The following is an 18,164-nucleotide window of genomic DNA, read 5'->3' on the forward strand; positions in this document are numbered from 1 at the left end:
TGTAATTCTCATTATTCTCATTAGTAAAATGGTTGGTAAAACAAGCTATAATAAAACAGTGAGTAAATAGTACTGTGACTAGCGTACTGTGTAGTATTGGTGTAATATAAACAGAAAGGCTGGTGTTGCTTTTCAATACAACACTAGTGGGCGGCAAAACTCTGTAATTAATCTAATGTGCACGCGGGCAGTCACGAACATCCACGAGACGTAAACAACGCGCGCGGGCGCGGGGAATTATGGGATATCTTCCCTCGGCGGCGCGGTGCCGCCATGTCTCCTGAAGATAAACGGCGGCTAGTCGTTTTCTCCGCTGTGGTGTTCTCTTTATTCCTCATTTTACTCGTTTTGAGCTATATACCAGCTTATTTGTACATACTTTTTATCTGTGTCGTGTCTTGTGTCGTTTATTTTCACAAAGCGGAGGAGCTGCAGCTCTTCGAGAGACTAGGCCTCAATCCTCGCCGTGGACTGAGCGTCCCGCCGGCTCTGTTGCGCTGGTTACCGGGTAGGACTTTGAGCGGAGTCCCGGCCGCCAGCAGAAACAAGATACGTAAAAGTGATGCTAGAAATTCCTTTGCATCACCCAGCGATAGACATTTTGCAGGCTCGTATTATAGAAGAGACCACACGATTAGTGACACGGTGTTCAGCCCCCGGGATATACTCATGGGAAGTTACCTCGCCAAAACTGAAGAAAGCCCCTCCGCAGCCTTGAGGCCCGCTGGAGGCTCGGGGGCTTTCATCCACCCCAGAGATCAGCTCCGGGAGAGACTCGCCCGACCTAATCATGCTGTGCACACCCCTAACAGAAGACTGTCATTCGGGTAAATACTAAATGCTTTGTCTTGTCAGCCAGAGGCACTTCAGCCTATAACGTTACCTGCTTTTTCCGTCTAAGCTCACGTGATTGATCATAGACTCTACTGTTTACACTATAATAGTACACATGTAGCGTCTATCAGCCTCTTGTTTGTACACGTTTAGCTTTCTCAGTTGTTCTAACATGTACGTTGTACCAGTTTTCCCTCCATGATTTGAAATGGTGGGAGTTCCTGGAGCTGGTCAGGCGCACTGCTCCTCCTCCACCAGTTTAGACGCCTGACACTACACTTGTAGGGTTGTATAAAGCTTCCAGCATAACGTAAAATTGCATTTTGACAGCTTTGTAAAAGCACTACAATCGCGAAATTCCTTATGACTGCTAATACTATGGAATAGAAACATAATGGATTCGTTTTTTAGTCAAGCCATCGCTGTTTTCATAAATTGTATATGTAATATGTCTTGAATTTGAATATATTAGAATTACAATTTCGTGAACGTCTAATTTTGTGATCCTCTGAAGTATACATATGTATGTATATGTATTGTATAAACACTATGTGTGTAGGTATACAGTATTGTATATACAGTACTCAACATTTGAAGTGGATCAAAACCTTTCAAAGTTGTCCTATAACCTTCTTCTTAGAACAACTTCGTTGTTTGGACAACTGAAATTTTTTGACCCACTTCAAATGTTGACTACTAAATATATATATATATATATATATATATATATATATATATATATATATATATATATATATATATATATATATATATATGGGACACTGAAGACTGGAGTAATGATGCATAAAATTCAGCTTTGCCAACACTGAAATAAATTGCATTTTAAAATATATTTTCAAATAGAAAACAATTATTTAAAATTGTAAAAATATTTCACAGTATTATTGGTTTTGCTGTATTTTGGATCAAATAAATGAAGCCTTGGTGAGCAGAAGAGACTTCTTTTAAAAACCTTAAAAAGTACCGTTCAAAAATTTTGACCGGTGTTGTGAGTGTGTTTATACCCACACAAATATATGTATGGGAATATTTATGTGTATATAATATAACAGAAAAAATAATTACCGAGGCTGTCAGTTCATAAGTTTTCCTCACATTAGTTACAGCAAAATGGAAATATTTGCATGACTTTCTTAAATTTTACAGATGGAGAATATAGCTATTATGAAATGAAAGTTAACCACACCACGTCTCAAACACCATAAAACAGAGCAGCAATCTGACAGGGCAGGCTGCTTAAATCTATGTTAACTGTATCCAATAGTTATTTTAAAGCCCTTAATATAAAGCATGTCTCATGATGTCCTCCACTATTTTTCAGATACGCTCGTATTAAACTACTGTATATCGATATAAATGGTATTGCCTCGTTCTCTATCGTTTATTTAAAAAATGTATTGTGCAAACTTGATATACCAGCCAGCCCTAATATGCATAAAAATGTATGCTTTTGTTTAAGATCTTTTGAAGAACTAATTGTTGATGTTTCACTGCCATCAGGGATCCTGCGAGCACTGCGAGTCGATTCACCATCACCCCCCAAAGACATTACCCCCTTCAGCAGACGGGGACGTCTCCCATTGGAGTGATGCCACCTGCAAAATGGGATGGATTCCATAAGAAGAATATCCTCACCCAACGCAATTCACCTACTGTTCACAGTCCAGTCACAGTGAAGATCGCCAGACCAGACCCCACACGATCATCATTGTGAGTCTCTTCAAATTATGTTGAGTGGATTAAATGCACTAGCATTAATAATGATTTTGTATCTGCTTGTAGTCATAATTAAGAAATCATATTTGGGATTGCGGAAAGATTAAATAGGAATGCATTTTTGCATTATCAGAATAAATTTGCTTTGCTAATATGTTACATTCTGTTTCTAGCTTCAATCACCTGAACTCCCCTGGAGCTGCCACATCCCCAGGGATTGGAGCCCAGACAGACCCCTGCTCCAGAGAGGCTGTTCTGAGTGTGCTCAGAGAGAGCAGAAAGAGAGAGGTTGATGAGGAGGAGAAGAGCGCATCCTCTGGGCAGAAGAGCAAAAGGAGGTATGTGATGGAAAGAAAGCAACCAAACGAAAGTCGCCTTTTTTTTTTCTTTTCCATCATGTGATCTTATCCTTTTTGAATTGGTTTATAGCTTTCCATGCTATTAAGAACTATTTAGAACAGGAGGTTTGCTGTTGGTTTTTGCAAATCTCACTGAGTAATTTGTCTTGCTCTTATCAGGCGACATGACAGCAGTGGAAGTTCTCAGTCAGCGTTTGAGCCGCTTCTTGCAAATGGAGCTCTGTCTCAGCTTGTGCCAAAGTAAGTGACTGTTCACTTTCCCCTGTAATAGTCCACCTCTACATCTGATAAATTGGTCCGATTATGTGTCCTGTCCTTCACAGACCTGGCAGTCTGAAGAGAGGGATGAACTCCTCTCTCAATGAAGAGTCCATTATGAAGCGTTCTCGAACCTCCTCAATCAGCTCTGTAAGCGGTGCTCCTGTTCCCAGCGGGGTGCCTGGATCTGTCCGAAATCCCATTCGCAGTTCCTACAGCTCCTCACAGGGATACCCACAGGTATCTTTTTTGACTATATGTTGTAAATTGAGGAAATGTAATACAAATTTGCATAATTATTATATTTAGGGAGCATATAGATGGTTATTTCTTTCTCTTTTTTTGTATTCATTGACACAATTCCTTCAATTTTGTATTTCCAGAGAAGAGCCGCATCCAGTCTCAGTCTTTCTCCTTTCACAAGCCCAGGAGGGTCTCGGTGTCAGACTCCAGAGAGAGCTGCCAAGAAAGCAAGGTACATTTAAAAAAAATCCTTATGCGCAAATTCTGCATTTATTTGATAAAAAAAAAAAAAAATGGAAAAAACTAATTCATTTTTTATATATATATTTATATAGAGCTGAATTTTCAACAGCCTTAACTTCAGTGTTCAGTCTCACATGATCCTCTAGAAATCAGTCTAATATGCTTATCATTGTTGGAAACAGCTGTGCTGCTTAATATTTTTGTGAAAACTTAAAAAAAAAAAAAAAAAATCAAAGATTGTTTTTAGGATTCTTTGAATAATACAAAGTGTGAAATAACAGCATTTATTTGAAATAGCAGAGAAAATAAATATTTCTATCATTTGATTGATTTAATTCATGCTTGCTGAATGATAACTTTTAGAACCCAAACATTTAAACTTAAAAACTTCTGTTGTGTAAACACCCCTGACAAATGTGCCTAATCATTATCAGATAAACACACAACTAGTCTGATTATACAGGGCTTAAAGCATTTTTACTGTTATAAAATATTTTGTGTGCTGTAGGGAGGAAGATGCTACTTCACCAAGTTCCACATCCTTTGTGAAAATGGATAAAGTCACAACTGACCCAGCACCTGCTACAAGTAAGGAAACGTGTTAGCTTAATGTTGCTTTTTGTGTATTAACTAATTATAACAGAAATATAGTACATCATTGTTTCGTGGCTTAATTAAACGAAGTAAAATTTAAAGATTTAACATATTGTATCAAGAACACTTAATTTTTAATTTGTTTGTACCAGCTAAACTTACTCCAAAATCTGAGGCACCTGTTGCAACATCAACATCAGACTCTGGAGGCAGCAGTGGGAAACGTAAACGCAAAATCCAACTGGTCACTTCAAACAGAGGAGATCAGATTTCTTTGGTAAGTAGCAAAGCTGTTGTAGATGCACATTTCCATCACACATATGCATATTGTATATTCATCAATGTAACATTGTGTCTGCAGCCACCACCTCCTGAACTTGGATATACGATCACAGTGAAAGATCTGGATATGGAAAAGAAAGCAGCACTCAGTCAGATACAGAAGGTCCTGGAGGAACCTGGTAAGTTCTTTTCATTCTTGTTTGAAGTTGCTAAAATAGATGCATAAAAATGAAATACAGCTACATCTTTATTTTTTCCAGAGCCAGAGATCCCTCCTCCAGCATCTGAACCCACCCCAGCTCCAGCTCCCTCTTTAACCCTGTTTTCCCAGCCTGTTCCAACCTCCTCATTCGGGACTGCAGCTGCTGTGAGTGCTGCGCCCTCTCTGGTTTCTCTCTCCACATCTGTGCCTGAGACCACACCAGCCACTACTACAACTCCTGCTCCAACTATTGACCTCACCATCACTGCTCCCAGCACAGCCAGTACTGCACCCCTGACTCTCACCTTAGCCCCCTCCATCGCTACCACCACCCCAGCTGCCCCAGCTTCAAGCATTTCAAACCCTCTGCTGGAGTCCCTGAAAAACATGAAGAATAATCCTCTTCTCAATGCTCCCACTATGATGGCTACTACCACTGCAGGTTTGTATAAATAACTTTACACTTTTACTCATAATATTTTGTAACATTGGGTCTCATTTATGAAACACGAGCAAAACGAATTTTTGTGTAAATCGTGTGTAAAGTGGTTCTGGCGTAAATTTTCGGATTCATTAAAATGTTCGTATTTTACAAATGTTAGTTGGTATGAAAGAAATCTACACCTGCTCCCAGCCACGCGTAAATAGTGCGTTTAACATCCGAATGTTTTGCTCATTAATAAGGCTGCATTTTAATTCACCTTAATAAGGTACATATTTACACAGCATTTTGAAAAAATATTATATATAGTAATTACGTACGTTTTTTCTTTTTACTTTTATTGTGAGAGCCAGTAATAGCATCTGCAAACGGAGCACTTTAATCAAATAATGAATTGATTTTAATAGGGCTCGGCAAACTCATGGCCCCAAATGGCCAAAATCCTTCGTTTGGTGTCATAATATGATGCCCATATATAGTTGTCAGTCGGATGTAATGGGCGTGATTTATGGTAATTGAGAATGAGCGTGCACGCGCGTCCCATTTACGACTGTTTGGAATTCATTAACACACACACATTTCACTATCACTTCTGACGTTTACGAAGTATTTGTGAATCAGGAAAAGAGTTTTCGGGAAGGTCTCTTTACGTGCAAATTACTCACATATTTACTTGTATATTTACGAGTGTTTCATGAATGAGACCCAATATCTTTACTGTCACTTCTGTTCAATGTACTGATGCATGTACTTTAACATCAACTGATATGTCTTTCACTCCATATGCAGCTCCAGCAGTGTCTGTGTCCAGTCTTTCTACACCTGCTGTTTCCACAAACGCAAGCAGTGGAGTTGTCAAATCTGAGTCAGGCTTTGCCACTCTGCAGACCTCATTCTCTGCCCCATCCACCACATCAACACCTATTTCCAAGCCAGCCACCTCCATGTCCTCTGCCTTCGCTCAGATCTTGGCCCAACCTCTTCAACTCTCAAGCACGCCATCCCTGGGCGGAGGAGGCAGCCTGTTCAGTTTGATCAAACCTGTGGCGACATCTGCATCTGAGCCTCCTAAATCTACAGTTGCTGCACCTACAACCATGGTCACTTCAGTCAACAGCATTAGCAACCCCCTGTCGTCTTGCTTTAAGCCCATTTTTGGTGCAGCAAGCACCACCCCTGCTTCCACAGCAGAGATCAAACCCACCCAGCACACCTTCAAGCCTATATTTGGCGGTACCACAGGAAGTGGCATTAGTGCCTTCGGGCAGACAGCCACACCAACGACATCAACCCCTGCTGCACCGGCTTCACAGAGCAGTGGGATGATATTTGGTGGACTAACCGGTACCCAGCCAACAATGGTGTCTGCTGCTTCTACAGCCCCAGCCACACAGGCTCCATCCCAGTCTCTGTTTGGAAGCTGGACCGCAACAACCACATCCGCTCCTGCCACAAACACCGCGTTCCAGTTTGGAGCTGCATCGACCACAACGGCCGCCCCTGTGTTAAACACCAACACAGCTAGTGCCAGTGGCACGACCTCTGCTTTTCAGTTTGGCGGACCAAAACCTGCGCCCACCCAGCAGGCACAAAGCACATTCACATTTGGCCAGCTGTCCGCGAACCAGAACTCCACATCCGCTCCGTTTGGTGGGTTCGGCATGACCAGCAATGCCACCACGTCCTCTGTGGCGTCCACAACGCAAACCACTTTTGGGAGCTCAACATTCACCGCATCGTCAACCTTCCCAGGATCCACACAGCAGGCCCCTGCTGTTCCAAAGCCTTTCACGTTTGGGTCCAGTGGTGGAAGTAGCGGCGCATCACCATTTGCGTTTGGAGCCGCTGCCAGCACAGCAGCGCCTGCATTTGGGACTAACAGTCAGCCTACATTCGGAGCAGCATCATCTGGCTTCTCTTTTGGAAACACCACCACCCCTTCTGCGGCTCCTGTCTTTGGGGCCTCCACACAGACTGTGGCCTCTCTTCCTGCCCCAGCTCCTACGTTCAGCTTCGGCGGGACATCAACAGCCACTCAGAACACTGCACCGAGTACTCCGGCGCCTCCTGCCTCTGGAGGATTTAACTTTGGGGCCTCACTCTCAGCAACACCATTTGGAACCCCTGCGCCTGCAGCTCAGACACCAGGGTTTTCCTTTGGAGCCAACAACACTGATAACAAGCCTGCTTTTGGTAAGTGTTTTTTGTTTGTTTTTTGATAAATTGTCAAATACGACCCTTGTGACCTCTTGTCATTGTATTTGAAATTGATAGATTTGTAGTGGTTGACCAATTCATCAGCTGATATTTATTGGCCTTTCTGTTAGCCTAAGATATTAGGTGCCTCCCAATTTGCGCACTTAAGCACTATTCTATACTGTTTTGTAGTGTAAATAGTGCTCATTCCCTGTGTGCTCCTGCTTTGTGACCTGACCTAATGTTAAATGTTTAAATATTTTGCCTTTTGGCTGATTGTGTTGCCCATATTTTATTCATTTATTTTGGGTTTTTATTCCGGAAATTACTTGGATCAAGTAGTGTGTGGTGTACATTTTATGTATACTGTATATTGTTTTTATTCAGACCAGTTATATATCGTTGCTGTCTGGCAGAAATCTTGTATATCCAAAAACACTGCTTTTCAGGAAATGGAAAAACATTTTTAAACATTTTAAACACTGTTGTCAAAGTTGATATTGTGGCGTTATGTATGGTCAGACACTTGCTTGTCATTATATTAACATTTTACCAAAATCAAGCTAAAATTGAGTTGAGGTTTTTGACCAGCGAAGTTCTGAGAATGGTGGACATGTTTTGTCCATCATTAGAACAGCCACATCTGAGGCAGTAATTGCATCACATTACATTTCATCAACTTACAGGGTAAAAAGTGTATTGTAGTTATGTTATTTTTTATTTATTTATTTATTTATTTATTTATTTATTTTTATTTATTTATTTATTTTTTGTCATATGCCCAAAATCTCATGTTATAAAAGATAAAGTGCTTCACACAAGATGACTCTGACAAACGCTGGGCTAAAACACTCTTCTCTGCTCCACAAATACATAACATACATACTAATATATATATTACATATATTTTATAAATGACCATATTATATATATGGTCATTTTACAGGTTATGATGTTACCATAGACATTGGTGTTGCTACCTAAACATTAGGGTTATTTCTATTCTATCAATTTTCTGAAACTATTTCAAGTTCTAATTCCAAAATTTTTAGAAGAAAAATTCCCTATACACACATGTACTTTATTTACATCAAATTGCTGTAAATTAAGTATGTGTAAAATTGCAGAAATTAGTGGTAAAAAGTAAAAGTTTGAGGTATATAATGATTTGGCTAAATCACAGGAAAAGTCATCTTACATTCTCCTTGTTTGTCTTATCTTAGGAACATCAACTCCTGCTTTTGGTCAGGCACCTGCAGGAATGCAGATGCCGTTCGGCAGTCCTGGAACCCCAGGATTTGGAGCAATGGGCGCCTCCCCGTTTGGTAAGCAACAAATGACTTTCACACTTTTAAAAAACATATTATATAATAATCTGTGTCTATCCCATCTTTTCTCTTTTAATTAATGTTTTTTTTTTTTTTTTTTTTTAATCTTTTTTAGGTGCTTCACCAGCTACCTTTTCTATCGGAACGGGATCCAAGACCTCTGGGGCTCGTCGGGGTTTACAAGCCCGTAGGCAGCACCCGAGGAAGAAGTAACGTGACTGATGTGAGTCCTGTCCCTTTCATTTCTGTCATCTGGACTCTGTTACTCCTCCGGCTGTCCCACCTGCCCCAGACACTGCTGCTGCTACTGCTGCTGGTCCAAACACAACAAGGCTGTCAGTCAGACCTCATCTCTACAACCCTCCAGACTGCCAGGGCTGGTCAGGCGTGTAGGATCAAGGCTCAGGGGGCGTAGATTGAGAGTACCGGGCGGCCCCATCTATGCTGTTGGGTGCGCCCACCGAGACTCATCACAACCTTGCTAATGGAGTCTGTAAATGTCTGGTGAGGACGTCTGGTGTTGGGGAAGGATGGCGAACAGGAGCGAATTATACTTGAAAGAAAAAGAGACTTTCAAATCTGGACTCTCACATGAATTTCAGTCCAGGCCTGTTGAAAGAAACAGAATCTTATTTTTGACTTTTGTTTTTGGTAGAGTGATCAGATGCTCTTTATTTTAGATCCAGTGAATATTTCCCTTCTTTTTTTTTTCTTCTTTTTTTTTTGCAATTAGCATACATTTGTTTTTCCATCATGCTTAGCAGAATCGTCTCAATTTTTTGTTAAGCTTTCAAAACATGAATATTTTACCTGTTCCATTGAAAAAAAAAAAGCTTTTGTTTTGCCTGAGTGAGATACATAATAAACCACTTAATTTTACAGTTTTTTTCTGCACGTTCCTTTAAGAAAAGCACCGTTTACAGAAAGATCTAGTCTGTTTTCCTGCATATGTTGAACCTCTGTCTGTTTAAAACCAAAGCTAATGTTTTTCAGTGTGACACAGTCCTATCGCCATCACACCATTGGCCGTTTTACTACCTCTCCATTTTAAACGTGCATCTGTGTCCCAGTTGAATTGGTTACTGCCTCATTCAAATTACTGTTAATTATACTCTTAAAGTTGGCACTTATCGCAAACATGTAGGCAAAACCACATGATATTTGTTGCATCTGCCATCAGAGTGTTTGGCTGTCAGGCACTGGATGTTGCTCTCATAACGGTCTCATTTTATTTCCGTTATATTTTTTAACCCTTTCATTGCTTGTGTGCCTTAGTGTGTTTTGCTTCTGGTTACATATTACGGATGATGTTGGATTTGTACTCTGAGACACGGGTGCCTGTTTTCGTAATGTGTAAGAGTGATTTAGATGATTTCAAACAATATGATCTCAAGTTCAATTATTTTTGATTACTGACTAAAGAGATTTGGTCCAACTTCAAACTCTGTAGAAGCGCAGCTTTGAGTGAAAGTGTGCAACATATTTGCGTTCACATATGCTTTGGAAATAAACATGTGACTGGGTGATCAATTCAAATAAGTGCAAAAAATAAAATTGAAAGTGCCCCTAAAAACGTGTGAATTTCAGGAATGTAGAGAATGTGACGTTTGCATTGCTGAATGTTGGTTTAAAAACAATTTTGCTCATTCACATTCTGATTTAACCTAGAGAGGCTCAAATGCTAATTATATTTAACTTTTTCTCGTGTCTTTTTTATTTTTTTTTATGTGCATGTACACCATTACTGAATTTTGTATGAATCATTCCTGGCTTTGTATGAATCCTTTGGTTTTGTGCATGCTTGTGATGTTTAAGATATAGCAAATATTCAACCTGCGTTTGAATGGCATGTCTTAAGAACGTTCCCGAATCAGCATCCGTTGGGAAATGCAGTCAAGACATAACGTAGACCGTCGATACCCTTAGAGTTTAAGTCTTAACACATTCTCAGGTCTGTTAAGTGAAAGAGCTGTGTAGTATGATTTTATGTTTTCAGTCAATATACAATGTTGTATATTCACAAAACACTGGCTTTAATTAGTATTTCAATGCACAAATATGGAAGCACAAAAACCATTGATTTCTAGAGGTTTATTGTATTTTTTTTTTTGTTCACCCCATAAACTTTTTTGACCTAAAAAATCCACTTAAGTAGGGACGGCAAATGTTTTTACAATGATGTAGCCATCCCAGTCTCCCTTGCATGCCATTCCTCATGTAGGTTAACAATTTCTAATCACTTTTTCGAAGTATTCTCATGTCCAGACTGATGCAAAGAGGCATGGGACCAGGCTTTCTGTTTATTAGAAAGCCGTACCAAATACAAGTGAGACGTGTAGACTCTGTTGAGAAAATGAGATGTGCATTGAGATGAGAGCTGGATATCTCAAGCTGTGAATGTTTGAGGGCTGTTGTACGTAGTTGTATGTTTTTCAGACAATGCTATAAGCGAATGCTCACAGTTTGTGTGTAAATGACCATTCCCACTAACCCTCAAAGCGTGAGTGGAGTTCTGAATGAAGCGGCACACAGATTGTGTTGTGTCTGCTTAAATGCTCTGATAATGACATGCTGGTTTTAAATAAAAATGGAAAGTTGATTTGCTGTGGATTTCTGTTGTGTTCAATGCATGACATAATTCCCACATTTCTAAATGAGTGTATTTGCATTTAATTTAAAATTGAGATCAGACTTGAAACCATTTTTATATTATCACATTTTAATAAAAGCAGAGGTCAGTGTCCAGTGGTAGTTTAGCTGAGCAGAGATTGCTTTCATTGTCACCATACTTAAAGTCCTCTATAACTTTAGGGTTCTTGCTTTTTGTGTTTCTTTCGGTTTCTCCTCTTCTTCTTTGAGCTTGGATTTGCAGGTTGTTCGTTTGCAGTCTGTGTGTTTTCTTGTTCCTCGTCAGATGGACTGGATTGTGGTATGTCCTGCTTTTCCTCACCACTAGACGGCATTGTTGTGCTGTGACAATAAAATTACATTAATGTAACTAAAACAAGGCTGACAAGAACATATCCAGGTGTGATTTTACCATATAATCAAAACACACACAAAAGATTCTGATATGAAATAACTTAATATTTAGGACCATTTTTAATTGACATTTTCATGAAAATTAAGAATTTGTAACTAATGTAAAAATAAAAATAAAATAACATTTAAATTGTAATATACATTTAAACATTGTTCAAAATTTTGGAAGTCAGTACGTTTTTGTTTTTACTTTTATTCAGCAAAGTTACCTTAAATTGACCAAGTGGCAGTAAAGACATTTATAATGTTATAAAAGATTTCTATTTCAAATAAATGCTGTTTTTGAACTTTATATTTATCAAAAAAAAATTATCATAGCTTTCAAAAATATTCAAAGAATACTGAAAAAAAAAATGCATCACCATTTCCACAGAAATAAAATTAAGTGTTTCAAGTGTTTTTTTGTAGCAAATCAGCACATGATTTCTGAAGGATCATGTGAAACTGGAGTAATGATGCTGAAAATTCAGCTTTGGGACAGGGTCATGCTGCACACAGAATTTTTTTTAAAGTTATTTGCTTTGTTTACATGCTCATTTGTAGTTACTTTAAGGGATTTGTTATTCATTTATTTTTTATTACCCTATATGTCCAAAATTGTACGGAAGAGGATTAGGGCCAAATAATAATAAAAAAAATAAAACCATCTCGAGATTAAAGTTGTTAAATTTCGAGAAAAAAGTCGAGATAAAATGTTGAGAATAAACTTGTTAAATTTCGAGAAAAAAGTCGAGATAAAACATTGAGAATAAACTCGTTAAATTACGAGAAAAAACTCGTTAAATAAGAGAAAAAAAGTCGAGATAAAATGTTGAGAATAAACTCGTTAAATTATGAGAATAAACTCGTTAAATAAGAGAAAAAAAGTCGAGATAAAATGTTGAGAATAAACTCGTTAAATTATGAGAATAAACTCGTTAAATTACGAGAAAAAGTCGTTAAATTACGAGAACACAAATTCATTAAATTATGAGAAAAATGTCATTAAATTTCAAGAAAAAAGTCTAGATAAAATGTAGAGAATAAAATCATTAAATTAACAAATTTATTCTCGTAATTTAACTAATTTGTTCTCGTAATTTAATGACTTTATTCTCAACATTTTATCTCGACTTTTTTCTTGAAATTTAACGATTTTTTTTCTCATAATTTAACGAGTTTATTCTCAACATTTTATCTTGACTTTTTTCTTGAAATTTAACGATTTTTTTCCTCATAATTTAATGACTTTATTCTCAACATTTTATCTCGACTTTCTCGAAATGTAACGATTTTTTCTCATAATTTAACGAGTTTATTCTCAACATTTTATTTTGACTTTTTTCTCGAAATTTAACAACTTTAATCTCGATATGGTTTTATTTTTTTATTATTGCTAGCCCTAATCCTCTTCCGTAAAATTGTAATTTTTCACAAAAAAAAAAAGATATTGTTGCAACATTTTACCAAAATCAACATTTAGTTAAAATTTCATGTTATAAAAGACAAAGTGCTATGCAGGATATTTAAGACAATATTGGCTGACTGGATAGCAATACTGTTTGCCACATCTCAGACCTCAAATACATAAAATATTACCCATTATAGACATGGTTTTTAAAGTAAAGAGTAAAGGAAACACTGCAGAGTAATTATTGAAACAACCAGTTCTTTATTTACCCTTGTAAGTTCACAAGTATCTTTGTAAGTATCTCCCCCTTCCCCATAAAAACACTTTCTCATTGGATCTATGCAAATCCATTGGTGACCTATTTTGATCTCAAAAAGGTGAGTTCTCACTGAAGGGTGAGAACATATCAAAGGTTTAATCTTCCAAACATATATATAAATCAAATCACACACAGTGAATGAATCATTTAACTTACATCATTGGGAGGTTCTCTCCATCTGTCTGTGGGGGACATCTCTCCAGCATGGCCACAAAGAACCCATGAGTCCGTGTTTTTTCTGTGCTTGCACGAAGGCACTGGGTGAAAGGATCGTGACCCCTCTCATGCCAATTTGGAAGAAGATTTACTAGTCTACAAGAAAAGACAAAAAAAACTCTCCTCATACTGTGAAACAAATTTTAAATGATTTTCTATCCCAGTCTGAGTCTCAGACCTGAATCCAGGGTTCTGCTGTAAGCAGGCCGACACAACCTCCTCGTTCTCCTGTGGGTGAATGGAGCATGTGGAATAGACGACGCGCTGTACCTGAGGGAACTGCAGCGCATGGTTGAGACAGTGTAGCTGAAACGCAGCCAGCGCCTGCAGACGCCCCTCCTCCTGCGGCTCTGAGACCTCATCTCGTAGACAAACCATCCCTGAGACAGACGAGCACAAGTCTAAACAACAGACGTCAAGATAAGATATATCACTAATGCAATGATTCGTTTTTACATAATAATGACCTGATCCACTGCAGGAGGGGTCCAGAAGGATGTACTCGACTTCCTTGAACTCTGAGCTCTGTGGATCTACTTTCAGAAAATCCTGATTGGCCAGCTGATGACATGTGACCCCAGCACGAAGGAGAAGAGTGCTCATGGTGGACAGGCGTTTTGCATCAAGATCAAAGGCAAACAACTTCCTGTTGTCCATTTAGTAACATAAATTAAATAATCAATTAAAGTATAAATTAATAAAAAAGTAAATATTTAATTTTATTTTACTTTACTACTAATATATATATATATATATATACACACACACACACACAATATTTTTTTAAATAATTGATATTAATTTTACTCATTTATAAATAAAATGCATTAACATTACTATGCATATATATAATTAGATGTATACAAATATTAATTTTAAAAAAGAAAAAGAAAATCGATTTAAAAATAGTTGATTTTAATAAACAACCAATCTATACATATACATTTTTTAATACATTCAATCTATACAATAGATTTTCCCTCCATTTTCAATTCTTTTACTTTAATGAAAGGTTAGATTTTTTTTTAAAAGAAAAAAGGATTAACAATGTCGATTTATTTTCTTTTTTCTTCATATTTACCATGGTTGTCAACAATTCCGACCATGACTATATGTATATATAAAATCTTCCATGTGTTCAAAAATTTGCCTTAAGAATTTACAATATATATATATATATATAGAGAGAGAAGATTAAGATTTATGAATCATGTCCAGACCCCTATTCTTCAGTATTAAGTGAGATGCTGTACCCTTTATTTTTCATTATGGCAGCTAGATGGCTGGTTTTGTTCCCTGGAGCTGCACAGGCATCGATGACGTGACCGCCAACAGGAGGGTTTAGGAGGAAAGCAGGAAGACAGCTGGCCTGCAAAACATTTAACATAAACAAAGAGCAAAATAGCATGAGTTCCAATTTGTTTCATGTCTTGCAAAGAAATGTAAGTGTAGTATAACGTTGTACCTTGTCCTGCAATATAATGTGTCCTGCTTTATAAAGGAAGTGATCGTGGAAGTCTGTCTTTGCACTGAAAACCAGAAGATCTTTGAGATGAAGATCACACAGAAATGTCTTCCCAGTCAGATGATCGAGATCCTCGAGGCTGAGATGATGAAACACAAACTAACAGATCAAAAAATGTGTAATTTGAAATGCGCTATAAAAGGGTTAGTTCACACAAAAATGAACATTTCTGTTATTAATTACTCACCCTCATGTCGTTCCAAACCCGTAAGACCTTCATTCATCTTCAGAACACAAATGAAGATCTTTTTGATGAAATCCGAGAGATTTCTGTCCCTCCATTGACAGTCTACGCAACTGCCACTTTCAAGGCAAGTGCTTTGTTTGAGCAAAAAAACTAAATTTACCATTTATTTACAAAAAATGATTCTCCAACGCGTTCACGCAACAATGTCTGCTCTCACGCTGCAGTGCTATTTAATTAATATTTTGTAAATCAGGTACGCAAACAAAGCTTTCACGTCGCTTCATAAAACTGAGGTTAAACCACTGTTTTTACTACGTTTGTGGGCCTTGAAAGTGGTAGTTGAGTAGGCTGTTAATGGAGGAACAGAAAGCTCTCAGATTTTATTAAAAATATCTTAATTTGTGTTCTGAAGATGAACGAAGGTCTTACGGGCGTGGAACGACATGAGGGTGAATAATAAAGAAATTTCATTTTTTAGTGAACTAACCCTTTAAAAGAATAGTTCAGGCTTCATGTCATTCTTAAGCCGTATGCTGGAGATTATACCATTTTGTGACGTGCAGAGGACCACTTACCACATTGCTGTTCCTTGATATGAAAATCCCTCTCTTTTTAAATAGTCAATGACGTCATCAAGAGTTGTTTTCAGCGTGTTCACTCGCACATAGCGTGGAATTACATTATCTAAAGGGACAGAACATGCAAATGAACCTTAATGGTATCTCCAAAATCTATAAATGGCTTTGTCAAAAGAATTTTAGTCAAATTTTAGTCTGTTATATATAAATTATGGTACAGTATGTACACACATTTTTCCGTGGCCATTTTTTTTATACACAAAAATACAATTAAAAATAATACAATATGTGACCCTGGACCACAAAACCAGTCACAGATGTATATTTGTAGCAATAGCCAACAATACATTGTATGGGTCAAAATGATCTATTTTTCTTTTATGCCAAAAATCATTAGGATATTAAGTAAAGATCATGTTCCATGAAGATATTTTGTAAATTTCTTAATGTAAATATATCAAATGCATGTTATGACTGGCTTCATCGTGGAGAGAATACATGATTTAAACTGATGAAAGGAATAGTTGTTGTTGAGAATAAATGTGCATGAAATATAGATCAATGTTTGTTATATATATATATATATAGATTCTCCTTGTTTTTATAACAGTAATCAATTACAAGTAATACTAAACTGTATTTAATTTATATTTATTCAATTCTGTCAAACCAAAACATGTTACCATTCCTAAATAATGCAGCTTATATTTTATTTTTGGAAGTAATATGCATTGCTAAGGACTTCATTTGGACAACTTAAAAAGGTTTTCTCAATATTTTTTTTTTTTTTTGCACGCTCAGATGCCAGATTTTTTTTAAAATAGTTGTCCTATCCTAAGAAGCAATACATCAATGGAAAGCTTATTTTTTCAGCTTTCAGACCCTTGTGACTGGTTTTGTGGTCCAGGGTCGCATATATTATATTAACACAGAAAACTGATATCTAGGCGACTGCATTAATTTGCTAATTCAACCAAATGACGGCATTCTTACAAATAACTGATGCCTACATTACCCTGAGTCTGCTGGAAACTGGAGGGCAGCAGGTCCTGATTTCGACTCACTTTCCTCTTGACTTTGATCCTTGCCAGGGCAGATTGTAATCTGGAGCGATGCTTCAACATCATCGTCTTCCAGGCACCTCCACATTTCACCCCATGACCAATGAGCAGGTCATACACCAGAACCTGTTGTTCACACAATGACACATCTGTGATGCACTGATCAACACAGACATGTGGCTTACAAGTGAGGATTAAAGTAGAGTTGCTCACTTTGGCTAAATAGATCCGGAGTTTTGTTTCTTTCAAAAGCTTGGTGCTGTCGATGATCTCCTGCAGAACTGATGAGTATTTCTGTGTTTCACACACAAGTGCAAAGAGTTGCTTGATATTCTGATGAAAAGACAAAAAAAGTTTTTTTTCTAAAGGCAATTCATAATAATAATTTTTATTATTATTTTTTTAAACCATAATCTACACATAGAGTGAAACAATCATAACCATGTCATGTTTATTGTGAAAAAAAATAAAAAATAAAAAAAACACGACTGTCTATTCGTCGTGACGTCATTTCTACCCGACTATTTTGTCCCATTAGAGTTACTTGATTACCAAGGAAACAACAGTGTCTGTAAAACGCGTGCTTGAGATGAAATACGAGACATATGCGAAGAAAACAAGGTAAATATCAATTGTAAAACAGATTATTTTACCGTACGTCATTCCCAAGCTGAAATTTGCTTAAATTAAGCCATATTTGTCACAAGTGCCCATAGTTGAAACACCCAATTATTCTTTATAGATGCCTGAGAGGCAAATAATTCAGCACTTACTTGAAATTTACTGTCATAAACCAGAGTTTTCACAGCACCCTTTTTCTGCTCCACTTTCTCAAGAATCTCTGCCGCTTTCATATAAAGTGCCATGACTAAAATAACACTGGCGTTTTATACAGTAATATGAACACACGTAACTTCATACATACACATAGAACTAAATCTAGTATCCTTTTCAAATCAATTTCGCTTACTATAATGGAGTAAACGCACTGCACAGTACCCACGTTTTCATATTTGCCTGATTCGTTTTCGCAACGTTTTTCGACAGTACGGAACGTCTTACGATAACTGTAGTACTGATGAATGCCCACAAGGGTGCGCCAAAGACAATTGTACAACTAATCGTAGT

General features: G+C 37.4%; 2 protein-coding genes across 2 annotated transcripts; one reads left to right on the forward strand and one right to left on the reverse strand.

The window, feature by feature from the left end:
- The first annotated feature begins 239 nt into the window (after window positions 1-239).
- pom121 (POM121 transmembrane nucleoporin) lies at window positions 240-8,967 on the forward strand. Its single transcript, XM_067397717.1, has 13 exons — window positions 240-827; window positions 2,356-2,565; window positions 2,745-2,909; window positions 3,090-3,170; window positions 3,254-3,428; window positions 3,572-3,663; window positions 4,183-4,262; window positions 4,421-4,545; window positions 4,630-4,729; window positions 4,811-5,194; window positions 5,984-7,387; window positions 8,614-8,715; window positions 8,834-8,967. The coding sequence occupies exons 1-13, from the start codon at window positions 274-276 to the stop codon at window positions 8,929-8,931; spliced, it is 3,570 nt and encodes a 1,189-aa protein (XP_067253818.1). The 5' UTR covers window positions 240-273; the 3' UTR covers window positions 8,932-8,967.
- Window positions 8,968-11,386: 2,419 nt separating this feature from the next.
- Window positions 11,387-18,062, reverse strand: nsun5 (NOP2/Sun RNA methyltransferase 5). Its single transcript, XM_067397719.1, has 10 exons — window positions 17,810-18,062; window positions 17,250-17,369; window positions 16,991-17,162; window positions 15,973-16,081; window positions 15,151-15,289; window positions 14,939-15,054; window positions 14,153-14,331; window positions 13,864-14,065; window positions 13,626-13,781; window positions 11,387-11,688 (listed from the first exon to the last, which is right to left on the reverse strand). The coding sequence occupies exons 1-10, from the start codon at window positions 17,900-17,902 to the stop codon at window positions 11,526-11,528; spliced, it is 1,449 nt and encodes a 482-aa protein (XP_067253820.1). The 5' UTR covers window positions 17,903-18,062; the 3' UTR covers window positions 11,387-11,525.
- Between the last annotated feature and the right edge of the window lie 102 nt (window positions 18,063-18,164).

This window comes from Chanodichthys erythropterus, chromosome 10 (genome assembly GCF_024489055.1).
Source record: "Chanodichthys erythropterus isolate Z2021 chromosome 10, ASM2448905v1, whole genome shotgun sequence".
Classification (NCBI taxonomy): Eukaryota; Metazoa; Chordata; class Actinopteri; order Cypriniformes; family Xenocyprididae; genus Chanodichthys; species Chanodichthys erythropterus.